We start from the raw sequence: 16,324 nt of genomic DNA, 5'->3' as shown, positions 1-16,324 counted from the left end.
TGAAAATCTGTGCCCAGATTCAGAACTGGAATTTATATTCAGATGGTAACTGGTTGAACTTTGCTCTCACAAAAGTCTGGCCGATAAACTTGGTCCTGGCTTGTATATCACCCTGAAAACTTCAACGCCCTTGTTCCTTTATTTACCCATTGTCTTATCCTGATTTACCACCCTAATTTTTTTTTTTTTTGGAGACTTGCTTTTTTATTTTTATTCATGTTTTAATCATTTCCTGCTCATCTTCATTCTTCATTCTCTAGTTTAGATTAAAATCAGGCAATCCAGCCAGAAACTCTAATACACATTTCCTGAACAATTCATTCGACAAGCATTTATTGAGCTCGTGTTGCAAGCACTGTCCTAGGTGCTGGGACACAGTGGGGGGAGGGGACAGGACTCGTCCTCCCAGAGCACACATGGAGGGAGCAACAGGCAATAAGCAAAATGAGTAACAATCCAAAGTGTCAGTCTCAATGGTGGAAATAAAATTCCTAGACCTGTATCCCTTCTCAGTGAGTCTGACCCACTCTCTGCAGGATCATTTTGACACCTCTCTAGAACTGAAACCTAGTCCTCACTCACTCACAGGTGCTAATGGGATTAATCCAGTCACTTGAATTCTCCGAATGGCAGGTCATACATGCCAACTTTACAAGGTTATCATAAGGGTCAAATGAGATCTTGTTTGGTTTTCCACAATTAAAGATGAAATTATGCTTCCTGAAAGTCAGTCTGGAGGCCAGCTGCACTTATCTAAACACTTATCCCAAATCTCCATTTTCTACTTCCCCCATTTTCTAATTTTAGGTGAGCCCCCAAGCCCAGGCTCCATTTCTGGAGATGTACTATACGTTTTTACTCCCCATACAACACTGCAGAAGGATATTTTTAAGGACTTAAAACTAGAATCCAGAGCCCGACAAATGCCTGACAGAATTCAGTGTTTCCGAATGTTGAATTCCTCACGTTCATATATTCTTTTTATTAAAAGTAGTTTGTTTCAGTCTAATGTTATCCTCACTTTTATAAAGCAAAGCAATCAATCAAGTTGCTAAAGGGATTCAGTACCTGTGTGATCTGCCCTTATTCCATTCAGTTGATTCCATTTTTTCCCATCGGCTGGAATACTTAACAAGGGCGCCCTCTAGTGGGCCACAAAAAATAATCACTAAAAAGTGCTTACAGACCTTCCTTTGTTATTTCCCCTTAGTGGATACCATTCAGCAGATATTGAATGAACAGCATGGGTAAGCAGCTTGGGAAGAGAACAGGTGAGAAGGATAACTTTCCACAAATTTACACATGGCCCTGGTGAAAACCAAACCAAACCCGGGACCCAGGCATCCTTTTCCATTCCCTTCTCTCATGAGGCATACGGCCTGGCACGTGTTGTCAAAAATATGACAGGTGAGCAGGTCTAAAGTTGCAACACAGCCTACAGAATATTCAGTTGTCTGCAAAATCCTCGAAACAGCTGATACCTTTGGGACAGAAAAAGAATGAGGTAAAAAATTGTCTATTGAGTAACGTTAAAAATATACCATTTAACAAAAGCCATGCTGCATTTCAAAACTGTCAAATGCAGGGTTCAACGTTACTACTGAAACTGTCCTAAATTTTATAGCTGACACAGGTAGAATGGTTAGAGCCTCTGGCAGAATTTCTATCTGCTTAGCCCTCTACCAACTGTACTCTTCTCCCAAGAATTATAAAGAACACAGAACAGAAAGTAATGTTAACGCCACATTTATAAATATAAAAAAAATGGTTCACATGTGAAATAAAATTGCATTTCACAGAGTGCCATTAAAAAATGTTTTCCAAAATCGAAACCATTTTTTAGACGTCAAAAACCAATGCATAGGGGGGCAGCCAGATGGCTCAATTGGTTAGAGCGCAAGCTCTTAACAAGGTTGCCGGTTCAATTCCCGCATGGGATGGTGGGCTGCGTCCCCTGCAACTAACGACTGAAAACGGCAACTGGACTTGGAGCTGAGCTGCACCCTCCACAACTAGATTGAAGGACAACGACTTGGAGCTGATGGGCCCTGGAGAAACACACTGTTGTTTCCCAATATTCCCCAATAAAAAATTTAAAAAAAAAACAACAAAAAACCAATGCATACAAATTCTAGCATTCCCAGTGAGAACTTCAGCAGCTTGGTTTTATCTTTCAACCTGAAATTATTCAAAAGTTAATGCATTACTACTTCAATTATAGAACACTAGCTTTTCTTTTCCCATCTCCATTTTTCCTACTCTGATTTCATGTTTATCAGAGCACCCAAAACATTCATTCTATTACCAATAATTCAACTTCTTACAAATCACCCTCACAGGCAGGACAGATTAAGGCAGCCAGTGTAGGTATAGTTGTATCTATCCCGACAAGGGAGCATGCAATGGGAAATAAGACCCAGCCAAGCAGAAAGCTGCTTGGCTGCCTTTATTCTTCTATTTGACTGCTGGGTTACGTTTATCAACTATATTCTTCAATGTTGTATTTGTGTTGTAGAGGAGGTGGGAATGGAAGCCAAAACAGACAATTTGGGGGTCAGGGCGGCCATGTTTTGAGAGGGGCAATTTCACGGGGCCTTGTGCCTTGTGAATTGATGGAGAGTAAAAGATTTGCCGTATTATTCCAGGAAGGGAGTCCACTCAGCTGGAACCCTGCGAGCTTTTAAAGACCCCAAATAACCCTAATGCCGGGATCTGCAGGCAGGCCCAGGGGCCAGCAGTGCGATTCACCTCTCTCAGGCTTTGCCTTTGAACATAAGAAAGCAGGTCTGTGGGCTGGAGGCGACCTGACGTAGGTCCAGTGATGAGTCTCCCAGTCCCAGGGCTTTGCTGAGCCCCACACAGGACCACAAATCAGGGTCTTCACTTTCAAGAATTACTCCAGACAGGTACACACAGTCCTGTTCTTCAGATGCTTCTCCTTATCCCTCCTGTTCTAAAAGTCTCTGGCGAGTTTCCATCACAATTTCCTCCATTATTTCAGGCTTTAAGATGTCTTTAATCTGAAAAAGGAAAAGGTATTTGTTCAGAAAAGAAACCAACGATAGCAGTCTATCAAGCAAAGCCAAACGCATGGTTAACATAAACCTTCCATATTCCTTTCATTTATCAGAGGTTAAGCAAATCATCTGCTAGAACCAGCTTAACAAATTAGCAATTCTGTAGCATGCAGCTGACGAGCACAAAGACGTGATGTGGCATTCACTAAAAAGGAGCTAAAATCAGAATGGGCACAATGAAGTCCAGAGGGCTGCTGTCAAACACTAGTCCACTCGGACTTTATCCCCTCAAACCTTTAGAATGACACCAGACATTGAGAATGTTAGAAGTCTTTTCGGGAAAGATCGACCAGACACTCATTAAGCTGTCCCCCAGATCAGTCCGTACCAACGGGCATGGTAAGGTATCTGGGCGACGAGCCTGCCTCCATTGGGAAAACACGGGAGCCAATCAATAAATGCGTGCTACCTGCTCATCGCTCTGAGGAAAAGGGACGCCCTGAGCGGAGTACCTGATGCGGCAGAGATGCCTCGTAGCAATACAGGATGCTGGTGTCGTACAGCATCATCCTCTGAGTTACGAGGGACACGATGCAGTTCCGAAGGCGGGGAGATCACCTCTCGATCAGCAAGGGACACCGGCTACAGGGGACGCAAAAAAGAGGGAAACGTAAACAGGGCTAACTAAGCGAACAGTCATACAAACCACAGAAATCGTTTATACTTAGCATCACTCTGGGACTCCAAACCATACAGCTGACTCCAAGGGAGATTAAAAGGGTGGCTTCTTGCCATAAAGAAGAAAGAAATCCTACCATTTGCAACAACATGGATGGACCTAGAGACATTATGTTAAGTGAAATAAGTCAGACAAAGATAAGTACCATATGATCTCACTTATATGTGGAATCTAAAGAAAAGAATAAGTGAATGAACTAATCAGAAACAGTTTTGGAGACAAAGAGGAAAAACTGAGGGTTGCTAGATGGGCGGGGGGGGTGGGGGTAAGAGGGAAGGTGAGGGGATTAGAAAACAATCAGTAACCACAAGATGGCCACGGGGTTTGAAAATTAATCTGGGGAACGTAATCAATAATGTTGTAAAGTTTTTGTAGGGTATCCGATAGACACGTGTCCCATTTGGGAGACCACCTCAGGGATGATGTAGATGCCTGATCACTGCACTGTACACCTGAAGCTGAACAATAATGAATGCCAACTATAATTTTATATATATATGTATATATAGGTTTGTATACATTTACAAGAGGCGGAGTACAGCATTGGGAGTGGAGATAGTGGAAATGGGATGGCTCGGTGCCATGTCAGAGAGATAGTGGATGGGAGGCGGGGGGTCCACAGTGTGAGGGATAGAAATGATAAACGTCTAAGGAAACAAAAAAACAAACAAACAAACAAAACAAAACTCATGGATACAGACAATAGTTTAGTGGTTACCAGAGGGTAAGGGGGTTGGGGGATGGGAGATGAGGGTAAGGGGGATCAAATATATGATGATGGAAGGAGAACTGACTCTGGGTGGTGAACACACAATGGGATTTATAGATGATGTGAAACAGAATTGTACACCTGAAATCTATGTAATTTTACTAACAATTGTCACCCCAATAAATTAAAAAAAAAGGGTGGCTTCTTCAGCTACTACCCACAACTGCCATCGGTCACTGACTTCATCTCCTCAGACAAGAGGGCACTACAATGTTCATGAAACACTTCAGTGGAAATTCAGACTAACTCAAAGATTACGAAGTACAAACTGGCAGTTAAAAAACAGTCGCGGGATGTAAAGGGAATAGACTCAGGAATATTGTAGTAAGGACGTATGGTGGCAGGAGGGTACCAGACTTATCAGGGCATCATTTTGTACGTCATATATAATGTCTAACCACTACGCTGTATACCTGAAACTAATGTAATATTGAATGTCAACTGTAACTGAAAAAGTAAAATTAAAATTCAGCAGAAAACCTACAATAGGATTTAATTTATATAAATATCAGAAATACAAAATTAAAAAGTATAGAAACGTTTGTGATGACTTCTAAAAACGGAATGCTTTTTATCTGGAAGTAAGTAAGGAGAATGTAATTGGGGACTTCGAGTTACTGTTTGTTTCTTAAGCCTGGTTGTGAGGACATGGCTAGTAATTTTATTATTCTTTAAAACATAAACATAATATATTCCTTTTTGTATATATATTTCATAAAAGTTAAAACAAACAACAGAAAAAGAAATTCAAACTAACTCAGACCACAGCAATCGATAGTTAAAAAGACAGCACGCTCCACCCACCCCAGAAGCAAGGGGAGGCCGCATGCCCGCTCCCCCACTAGGACAGCGGTCTTTACTCACCTCCAGGTTTGCAGTGAAGCCCCCTGCATCCTCTTCCTTGTGCTCAGGGGTGGGGTAGACCCAGATGAAGCCATTGTTACCCAGAATCACTGAGGCACCACAAGGCAAGTCATGGAAATGAGTCTTCTGCCGTTTCACCAGGGAGGGGGAGACCTGGACCAAAACACCCTGACCTAGCTAAAGAAATAGTTGGATCATCAGTGAGGTGAATGAAAAGCAGGTTACAGAATGTGCCCTAGTTATATCAGAATCGGGGCCCTTCCTGTTACTGCTGGACACCCATCTGCACATGCATAGCAATTATTCAGAGAACACTTCTATATGCACAAGTTGTTATGTCCCCAAAGAGGTGACTTTCAACATCCTTCTCTACCATTTCCTTTGCAATTATTAGCATTCCATCCTGACCCAGGCCTGGAGCCAACGAGGACCTGGGCTCGAGCCTCTTGCAGACCAAGGATCACTGTTCTGCCCCGCCTTGACCCCAACCACCTATCTTGCCCAGATGTGTGCCACTGGGCAAGCGGACTGGCCAAGGGCTGGGTGCAAACCCACCCGTGGTTCTGGCAGGACGCTCCAATTCCACCTCCAGCCGAGGGAGGGTCTGCAGCACCCCAGCGGCCCCAAAGGCCAGCACACAGCACAGCTGTCCACTTACTGCTTCAAGGACGTGAATATGTTGGCTGTAGCTACTCTAGTGAGGGAAGGTTTTTGTTCCACTCAGAAAATGAAAAGGTTCATTCGGATAAAGCCAAGAGCCTAATAAGTCATCATGTGTTTTGGGAAGTATGCCGTCATTTAAAAAACAGCCTCAATAATGTAACCTCATACAAGAAAAGCAGTGAAATTGTATTGAAAGCCTCAAGGGACAGACTGGTCTTTCCTAGCAATGTCCGTTATTGATTGGACATTTGTCTAAGGGCTGAGACTGTCCTGTTTCATCAGCCACAACCTCCCTTTGTTCCGAGGACTGCCTCTCAGCCCTGGCCTCAATGCGAACCTGCAGTGCCCGCTGGAAGGGAGCACGCAGCTGGGGTACAGGGTCATAGGGACACCGGCCAGAACAGTCTTCTCAGTAGAGAAAGGATAAAAGTTGCCGTCCATTCCAATGCTACTGGCCCATGACCACGTGGACCCATCCGTTCGTGGGATGCCAGCCTATAACACTTAACTTCTGGGGTTCTTCAGGTCAGAATTCCAGAGAGCTCTGGGGATTCAGAAATGGATTTGAAGTCTCGGTCAGCAAACAGGAACAGCCAAGAGCCCAACTTACCTTTCCGTATTTTAGACTCCTCGTGTGCAGGGAGACAGCTCCATCAGAGAACACGGCCTGCACCTCAGCCTGGCCAGGTGATGAAGGAACAAACACCTTCACGTCATCTGCCTCCCTGGTGTCCCCGGCCTCACCTCTCCGACCCCCCGAGAGCCCTGCTGGGCAGTCTTGGACCTGGAGGACATCACTGTAACTAACCTCTCCCCCATGCTTGTCATGAATAGCGTGATAAGAACAACACGTTTTCTACTTCCTGGGATAAAAGTTAACATCATTAAAAAAACTGGAGTCTGGCTTAAAGCCCAGGCCACCATAAGTCACAAGACCCAAAGAAATGACTTAGCACCAGCAGGTCTGAACAAGAGCTGGAGAATCAGCCTGGGTTAAGGAGATGGAGAAAGGCTGCAGCAGAGCCCTTGACACTTGACCTAGGACTCAGGCCCCTGTAAGGAGTACGTTTCTCCTGTCGGAGACACATACCGTGTATTTTGCCACTTTTACCGTGTATAAGGCACACTTTTTTGCCCAAATTTGTGAGGGAAAAAGAACGAAGCGCATCATACATGGGTACTACTAATTCTGTTTCTCTGACGGTTCTGGCCAAAACCGTGGGTGCGCATTATACAAAGGGACGCGTTATACTCGGCAAAATACGGTCATTGCAGCCCCATTTCCCAGCTCCACGTGAAGCATCAAGATGCTGGAACGCAAGGCATAGGATACACTGATAAGGTCTCCTTCCTGCAAGAAGCCTCTCATTGCCAGCTCATCTTCTGCAGATCTTCTCCTCTGAAACATAGAGATGATGACGTAAGTCAGATCCTACAAAAAGCTCTCTCTCCATCTCTTCTTTCTCATTCACTTCCTCTTGAGCTCTCGGAAGCCAGCCACAGTATTAAAACAGTACAGTTGGTAACCTGTGCCACTCAAGGAAACTAGAGAACACTTCGACCTTCCCACAGCTCCTGTTCGCCTCCTGCCTTCCCTCCCTCTGAGTAATATTCAAGCTCCTTACATGATAAGTAAGTCCCAGCTGCAGCCCCTTACCAGCTCTCCTCCAGGAAGGTTCATGGATGAGAGAAGCAAGACTGAATCCAGCCTAGAGTTGGTCTCCACCTTCCACCTCTTCTGTTGAACCTACAAACAGAAATTCCACACCTGGACACATACTCCAGGGGCAAGAGTTCACATCATAAGTGACCAATAATCCCCAATATAGCAAGCCAACCTTTTACATCAAAGGTCACACACAAGCGCCAAATGCAATGAATGCTTTGTTCACTACGTACGGAATGACTACCCCATTCGTTAAATCACCAGCTTGCTCTGACTTTGTAAAAATCAATCTGATCGCGACTTTACCTCTGTGATTCGCCCCACGACAATGTCTCCTACTTCACCATTATATCTGAAAGATAAAACAAAAGGTCATCCCTCAGTGAGAAGACTTGATTTCAAATCCAAGCGCCATTGGAGATTTCCACGGCACAGGACGAGCGAGGGCCTCGATTACACACGTTTAGTACATTCACTTCACTACGCTGCTCGGACTCAATCTCAGGAGCCGATCACTGCAAACATTCCTACACGTCTCGTCTCCACTAACTATTCTTAAACACACCTTTATTGCAAGTAGTCGTTAAGCCTGAATACCTATTTTGTTAATCACATGACAATGAGAAGTCTGGAGTATTTCTGGTGGGTTCCGGAACACAGATGGGTTCTGCATCAGCCGAGGGAGGAGAAAGGAGACTGAGGCAGGACAGCGCCCAGAGCAATCTACTCGCATCTCCGCCACCCCACCGGCTGCCCACACCAGGCCCTGTACTGGCTCCTCAGCCCAATTCTAATGCCAAGTGCTCCGTGCTGAGGGCTGTCTTTGGACCTCTTCTCGGTTCAGCCCACACCCACCTTTTGGTGAACTCATCCAAACTAAACGCTTTAAATACCACTGAGGACTGTACCACCCCCTGAATTCCAGACTCTAGTCAACTGCTGGCTACCGAACATTCCCATTTACACAATTAATAGGCATTTTCAAATGTAACAACGCTTCCCAGTCCCCCGCCCCCATCACAAACTGATCCTCCCAGTGGTCACCATGGCAGTGGACGGCAACTCCATCCTTCCACTGCTCAAGTCAAAACTGATCTCTCGCTTCCCCCTTCCTCTTTCTCCCCCCTCCCCCGCCTGGACAAGTCCAGGAGCAGATCCTACTGGCTCTACCCTCAAAATATACACAAAAAATCAAGATTGGAAAGAAAGAAGTAAAACTCTCTCTACTCACAGCCATGGTCCTATATATAGAAAATACCAAGTACAAAATCCAACACCCTTTGATGATAAAAACACTCAGAACACAAAATACAGGTAACCCCCGTGTAACACGGCAGCCTAGAACACGGTTTCACTCTAACACGGTTCGAGAATCAGAGAAATCCCCGAACAACACAGAGCATAATAAGAGCTTTTAAGAGCAAAAGGTATCTCTTTTGAAATTTTTCATTCGAGCGTGGATGTCATATCAGATCTGACTGCAGAATTTTAAAATGTATTAGAATTTTAAATCCATTTTGTTCATGGAGTATTAAGTTCAGAGGATGAAGAGATCTTGTCAAAAAGAAATCACCCTCGGTTAATGGTGCTTAGTAGTGATGACGAAGAAAACATTACTTAACACACATTGATGTTATACTTTGGTGAAAATTGCTTTAATAAAGATATTTCTCTTAATTATAAAAATATAGTATGTTTTTTAATTTTTGGAACCTAACCCCCTTTTTTGTACTAGTTCTTTGTTTTGTATAACACGGATTCGCGTAACGCGGCATTTTATAGGAACCTCACAACCATGTTATACGGAAGTCACCTGTATACGCAGAATTCATCACTACTCTCCACTTCTACTTGACTCCTTAGTCCAAGCCACTATCATTTCAGATGATGAAGAGTCCCCTCATCTGTCTCCGTAAGCTGGCCCTTGTCCCCCTTCAATCTCCCCACAACGACCAGAGTGATTTTATTAAAACAGAAGTCAGCTCATGTCCCTCTTCTGCTCCCCACCCCCAGTGCCTTCCCGAATTACACAAGTGGCAGTCGAAATGCTCATCACGGCTACCAGGCAGGTGGACGGCCGCCTCAGCTCTGCCTGCATCTGCTCCGCCTCTTCCGCTCACTGTTCCAACCCACTGGCGTCCTTTCTGGGGCTAATCTTAAGGGAGCCCTTCTAGGTAGCAGGCCCTGTGGTAAGTACTTACATGCACCTTTTCAATGAATTCTAATGAAAACTCTAATGTAAAATGAGGATGATATTATCCGCATTTTACAGGAGATAACAAAGGCTTGGAGAGGTCAGCTAAGGTGGGGAAACCTTTGAAGCCCACACTTATCTAGAGTCATCAGTCCATGTTCCAAATTGCAGACCTACAGAATGACACGGCAGACGGGCTGGGAAGTGCGGCATGGCAAAAAAGACTGGCTGCGCACCATGGATGACACAAGAAAGAGAATACACACCTCTTGTTCTCACCTGGTTTTCAAAGCTTTCACACAGATCAACTTGTTTACTCTCTCCACAGAGCCAGCCACAGATGCAATGAGTTTCTCTTCCCCCATGTAGGTTCCATGGCCCCTGTTGCACGAGGAAGACACAAAGAATACCAGGGTAACACGTGAGATGACCTCTCCCGTCGAGAACAATGCATTCCTCAAGGGACAGGCTCCTCCTGCCTTAGAGCCTGGCTTCTGTGCCGGGTGCTCTGCCTAGAACACTGCTTCCCTAGAGAGCTCCGTGGACACTGTCCTCATCTTACTCAAGTCTACACAAATGTCACTTTCTCCATCAGGCCCACTTCAACTCTCCCATTTAAAATAAATTGTCTCCCATTTAAATTGTCCACAGCTGTACTAGCCATTACGTAAAACAAAAAAACTTAAGCATCTTTGCTGTTAATTATTGTATGTGTCATTGCTACAGATTATTGCCTAGTCTGTAATAAATTATCTTTCAGCAGCCAAAATAATGAAATAAAAAATAAAAAGTCACCCCGCTGCCACCACCCCCACCATATTCCCAACCACATCCCACTTATCCTGCTCAACTTTTTAAATTTTTTTCCAATGCATTTATCACCAAACATTCTGAATAACTTATTTGTTTGCTGTGCTTGTTGTTTATCTGTTTCTCCCTGGGAGATATATATAAACTCCACCAGAACAGTGATTTCCACTTTGTTCACTGCTGTACCCCAACCACGCATACTGTATGTTGAATGCAAGAATGAAGGACTGAATCTTAAGATTTTCTAGGATCCAGTAACCTGAAACTAAAAGCTTAAAGGGCAATTTTGTAAACGGTAACCCTTCTAATATGTACACGTGTACCTCCCTCCAAAAAGGCTGAAATACCACTTGTGTTTACCTACAATAGTGATAAAATGGTGAGGTTTGCTTCTTTTTCTTAATGATTATCTCATTTAATCCTCACTACCCTATCAAATAGTTAGTTATTATCACTATTTTCCAGATGAGGAAACTGATCTTGGAGAGGTAATACAATTCATATGTGATGGCAGCAGGACTGGAACCCACATTGTCTGACTTAAGGGCCTGCCCTTTAACTACAACCTATTGTACTGCACTCAAAGTTGTATATCTGGCTGCATGGAGCACAATATATTTGTTTGCCCTAAGCCCAAACAATTACTGGTTACAAAACCGTGCACCTGGAGGAAGCCATGTCAGGAACGCCCACCGTCCCCATTAAGAGGCCCGGGCTCCTAACCTTCCGCAGTTTTCCAGATCTCCAACGAGGAAGGCGAGAGAATTGGGCCTCAGGTAGAGGACCCAAGAATTACGGCCACCAGAGGTCGGGAGAGGAGGGTTTTAAGAGGCTGAGACAAACGCAGACGGTGACACACAAGACGCAGGAAGTAGAAGCCCGAGGCCTCAGAAACCCGGCAACTGGGATGCTCAAGAGATGTGTCCTGGGACCCGCGGGCGTTTTCACGCAAGGAGAGAGGCCCAGGTTTCGGCCAGCAGGCCACGTGCAAAGCCCTGCATCTGACCCTTATGGCCCCGAGTCCCAGGTCCCCACGTACCGCATGAAGCCCGTGTCCGTGGTGATCGTGTCCCCCGGCACCACCAAGTGTTTCTTAGTCTCGCGGCCCAGGCTTTCGCTAAGAGGCTTACGAGCAACGGGAAGCCTCATCTCCATCGCCATCTTGGCGCCAAATGACTTGCGCAGGCGCAGTCCGGCCGAGAGACGCGATTTCCGGCTCCGCATTTCCCGACTATCGCTGGGAGGGGCGGGGTGGGGCGGGGCCTCAGAGCAGCCGCCAATGGGAACTCACAATCTGGCAGCCATGATGACTATTGGCAACCATTAGGTTAACATGAAGGGAAGGAAGAAGCGGAATTGCCATTTTTACTACGGGGAAGTCGGTCCCTGTGGAATAAAATCTCATGTTGCATAATGTTTGACTTTTTACCAAAACTGTCTCGTACTCATCGTCTCATTTATTGTTTACCAGAATTAGAGATAACTGAGAAATGGGCCTCTGAGTTTCCTTCCAGCTCTAAGCTGCTAAAATCTGATGTTTTTGTATGAGCCAGCTCAGTAGGATCGGGTGGTGGGAGCTACAGTAAACACCATTTGGACAGAAAGAAGAGCCCCTTTTTCTTGCTCTTGCTGGTACCGCCAATTCTACTACATTACAGCCGCCCCGTGGGTGCCGGTTCAGCACCAACCACCACCTATACCCCCAAACAGCCCTCGGGGCGCTGGTTTGGTTCTTTCATAAAAACTTATGAATGAGCTGATTTACTCAAACATTTCTTTTGTAAAAACAAGAAACCATCTAGAAAACATTCAAACCGTGCAAGGCAGGTGTATTTGATAGGAAAGGCAAGTGCACACACAACACAAAGATCTTTGCTTATATTTACTCATACAGTAAATTGAGCGCTCTGTGTGTGTCCAGAGCTGTTGTTCTAAGGATTCGGTCATGGACAGATAGACGTACGTGTGGCTGTATCTCCATGTTCTGTTTTATGGGACTGTTTACCTCGTCCCTTCTCCCAGCCCCCACTACCCTCTCCCTCACCCTTGCCCTACATGGTGTATGACATTGAGAACAATCTGAGTTTCAACCTCAAGGAATTGGACATGATAATTCTTCATGCACATGGACTCTAAAGACGATTAAATGAAACAAGTTGCATCAGTCCCACACACTGTTCACAGAATCAGGTTCGCTGCCTCCTGAAGAACCATCAGATCAATTGTTTGATAAATCTCCAAAAAAGACAGCATTTTTTCCACCTAAATAAAGCTCATGTCTACACTTGTCAAGAAAGCCAACCCTGAGAGGCAGCAGTTGATACCAATTCTAGTGCCCCATAGGTCATCAGGTAAGTGGGCAGGTCAGACACTGGCCCTCTGCCCTGAATGGAAAGTGTGAGCAGCCAAGAAAGTGTAAGAAGGGTCCATCTATTGATTCTGGCCTTGGCCATAAGAGGGCGGTGGGGTTCTTTGAGTCGGTGTAGCCCAGCTGGGAATGTCCCTAGACCAAGAATGGGATAGTCTTCACATCATCCAGTTTCACCCTGGGAGAGATGGATGTACCCCCTCCCTTCTCACAGCACTCACTTTACGGAGCCTGTCACAATGGAACTATGGATACTCTTTTAGTCTATTTGGGCTGATATAACAAAATACCATAGGTCTGTGTGGCCTATAAACAACAGAAATTTATTTCTCACCATTTTGGAAGCTGGAAAGTCCCAGATCAAGGCACTGGGAGATTCGGTGTCTGGTGAGGGCTCACTTCCTGGTTCACAGATGGCCATCTTCTCACTGTGACCTGGCACGGTGTAAGGGGTGGGATGAGGGAGCTCTCAGGGGTCTCTTTTATAAGGGCACTAATCACATTCATGAGGGCTCCACCCTTATGACCTAAGCACCTCCCAAAAGCCCCCACCTCCTAAAACCATCACCTTGGGGGTTAAGATTTCAACATGAATCAGGGGTGGGAGGGACACAAACATTCAGTCCCTTGCAGATACTTTTTTATAGAGGGAGAAATAAAGGCCCGAAATGGACTAGAGTTCCCATAGCAACTGGTGGCAGGGCCAGTATTTCTGCCACCTAACCTGCTTTACCCCAGAGCCTGCACCCTTCATCAACACTTCTGGAGGTCCTGGTCCTTTGCTAAGTGCTGTACAAACATTATGTTACTTAGTTCTCGCAGTCAACCCATTTTGGAGGTAGGCACTGGTATCCAAGACAGTTGTTTGGGGTTACTGAGTCCCAACAACAGACCTGCAGCTGGGACTAGAACTCAAGACTCCAGACTCCCTGCCAGTGCTCCCCTCTCTGCATCACACTTGCCTCTTCACGCCACGGAGACGAGTGGGCACCTGGAAACAGAGAGCACATCCAGGAGGGGCTTGTTAGAAACAGAGATTCCTGAGCCCAGATTTAGGCAGTGAGGTTCTACAAAGGTGGGGACCCGAAGTCTGAGTGCGAGTTCTAACTACGTAAGTGTTCTTAGTGGCTGATCATGTCTAACATTCACAGATTCCCCCATATCCATCTACCTCCCCATCTGTGCATCCCAGGGCCACCACCCCAAGTCAGTCAACCTTAGACATCACCTCCTCGCTTGTCTCCTTAATTCTGTGTTTGCTCCTCCTACCATCCAATCTCCATATAGTAGCCGGAGGGAGCTTTTAAAAACAGATCAATTTAAACCACTTTCCTACTTAGAAGGCTTCCGGCAGCTTTCCTTTACATTAAGAATAAAATCCAAACTCATCATTGCAGCCCCAACCCGACTCTGACCTCACTCACCTCCTAACCTGGTCCTTACTCATTACGCTGCTGCCAGAAGCGCTGGTCTTCTCCTGGTTCCACACACACCAACTTCATCACCACCCCAGGATCTGTGCGCTTTTTGGCACGCTCTGCATGGAATTCTCTTCTCCCAGGTCCTTGTGTGGCGGGTTGCTGCTTTTTACTCTGATCAAATATCACCTTCTCAAATATCACCTTCTCCAAGAAGCCTTCCCTTAACACCTTATCTGCAATAACCTTCAGCCTCACAATCTGGACAACTATCCACCTGCCCTAATCCCCCCAGGGCCAGGTACCGGAAAGCTAGGGACAGCGCCAATGCGTCAAAGCCCACTGAAATTCAAACTAGCCAATCCCAAACCTGCCCACCCCACCTGCCCACTTCTTCCCATGGAAACCGTAGTAAAGGTTCTTTCCCACATTTTCCCTTTGCTCCCTCGGCCTCCTGACTGACCCTAGTTCTTCCCTGTGTGGCCCTGCGTGGTGCGTTGTGCCTCTCGTTTCTAGGGAATTGTGAGTATAGCAAATTCTTCGGGACCACGGTTCCTACCTGCTCATCCTTGTATCTCCAGCGAGGGGGTGGGGCACCTCCATAGGAGCCGGTCGGCAGCAGCAGGCTTATCAGGTACATTCTAGTCTGCATTTACAGCCTGCTGCCACCAGATGGGTTCTGGAGACTGGGTTGTGGCCCCTGTGATCTTAGCTGGGACTTCACAGAACAGAATTACCGATGGAGAGCAATTTAGAGTTTTATCACGGGCCACCCGAGTTCTCTGCAGACCCTTCTTTAGGAATGCAGCATTACTGGCTAGGAGGCATGGCATGTGGGCCAGGAGGGTATTGGGTTTCAGGACAGATAGCTTTGGTCATGGGCACAAGAGGTCTGGGTAGGGGCTGCACTGGGGGAAGGGTAATACCAGGGGCTACCAGAGGCATCAGAAACCTAGTGGTGAGGTATCGAAGGAGAGGCAAGGTTTGTGACGGGAGGAGGGGGAGGAGTACCAAGGGTGACTTCTTCCACGGGCCCTAGGAAGGAAACCCCAGATGGGACCTGCAAATGGACACATTTGCTGTACATCTGTGCCCATGCCCTCACCTGTCAAGGTGCAGGACCAGTCTCTCAAAGTACAGAGGTCTTTGGGAGTACACACCTGAAACTCCAAAGGAGATGGCCTGTGTGTTCAAGTGTACACTCCAATGTCTGCAGGTGTGTGTGCACAGGTGAGGATGTAGGGACAGGTGTGCCTGAGGTCGCCAGTGGGCTGGATGGGGGACACCCTCAAAGCCGGCATGTGCTGGAGCACAGGTGTGAAGTCACACTCCCCAGTGTGATACCGCCTCCTGGAGGCAGGAGCCAGGGCCTGCATTGATGCCCCACTGCTCTTTGATCCTCCTCAAGGAGGGTCTAAAATGGGTGCCCAGAGCATTTGGAAATTCTAGGCTTTGGAAATTCTAAGGGCACATGGTGGCCATCTTATCCTGCCCCCACTGGCTGCTTGAATTCCTTCAAGCTGCCCATGAAAATGAGAAAAAAAGTAAGTAAAAATTTGGGGGTGCTGTGACAAAGAGGGATGCTGATATTTGAGAGTCAGCTAGAAAGCAAAAGGAATCAGCCCAGCCTCTTCTGAGGTTTCTGGTTGCTTTGCTCCGTGGCCATCTCTTTGGGAGCTGACACCCAAGTTGTGACAGAAAGAACGGTCCTTACAGATGGCACAACCTGTAAGCGGAACAACCCCTCCTGCCCTCTCTCCGGCTTCTAGGCACTTCCCACGTTTCCTTTCCATATAGACAAAAGTGTCGACCCATT

The 16,324-nt window shown here is 46.2% G+C and overlaps 1 protein-coding gene across 1 annotated transcript; it reads right to left on the bottom strand.

Moving 5' to 3' along the window:
- Positions 1-1,991: 1,991 nt before the first annotated feature.
- Positions 1,992-11,918, bottom strand: EXOSC2 (exosome component 2). Its single transcript, XM_033123820.1, is given in 10 exon segments — positions 1,992-3,020; positions 3,530-3,625; positions 3,627-3,659; positions 5,390-5,566; positions 6,663-6,731; positions 7,386-7,451; positions 7,710-7,799; positions 8,025-8,070; positions 10,192-10,293; positions 11,762-11,918. Coding segments are annotated over 10 exon segments (882 nt in total). The 5' UTR covers positions 11,884-11,918; the 3' UTR covers positions 1,992-2,939.
- Positions 11,919-16,324: the final 4,406 nt, after the last annotated feature.

This window comes from Rhinolophus ferrumequinum, chromosome 12 (genome assembly GCF_004115265.2).
Source record: "Rhinolophus ferrumequinum isolate MPI-CBG mRhiFer1 chromosome 12, mRhiFer1_v1.p, whole genome shotgun sequence".
NCBI lineage: Eukaryota > Metazoa > Chordata > Mammalia > Chiroptera > Rhinolophidae > Rhinolophus > Rhinolophus ferrumequinum.
This window is presented reverse-complemented; position numbering and strand designations above follow the sequence as displayed.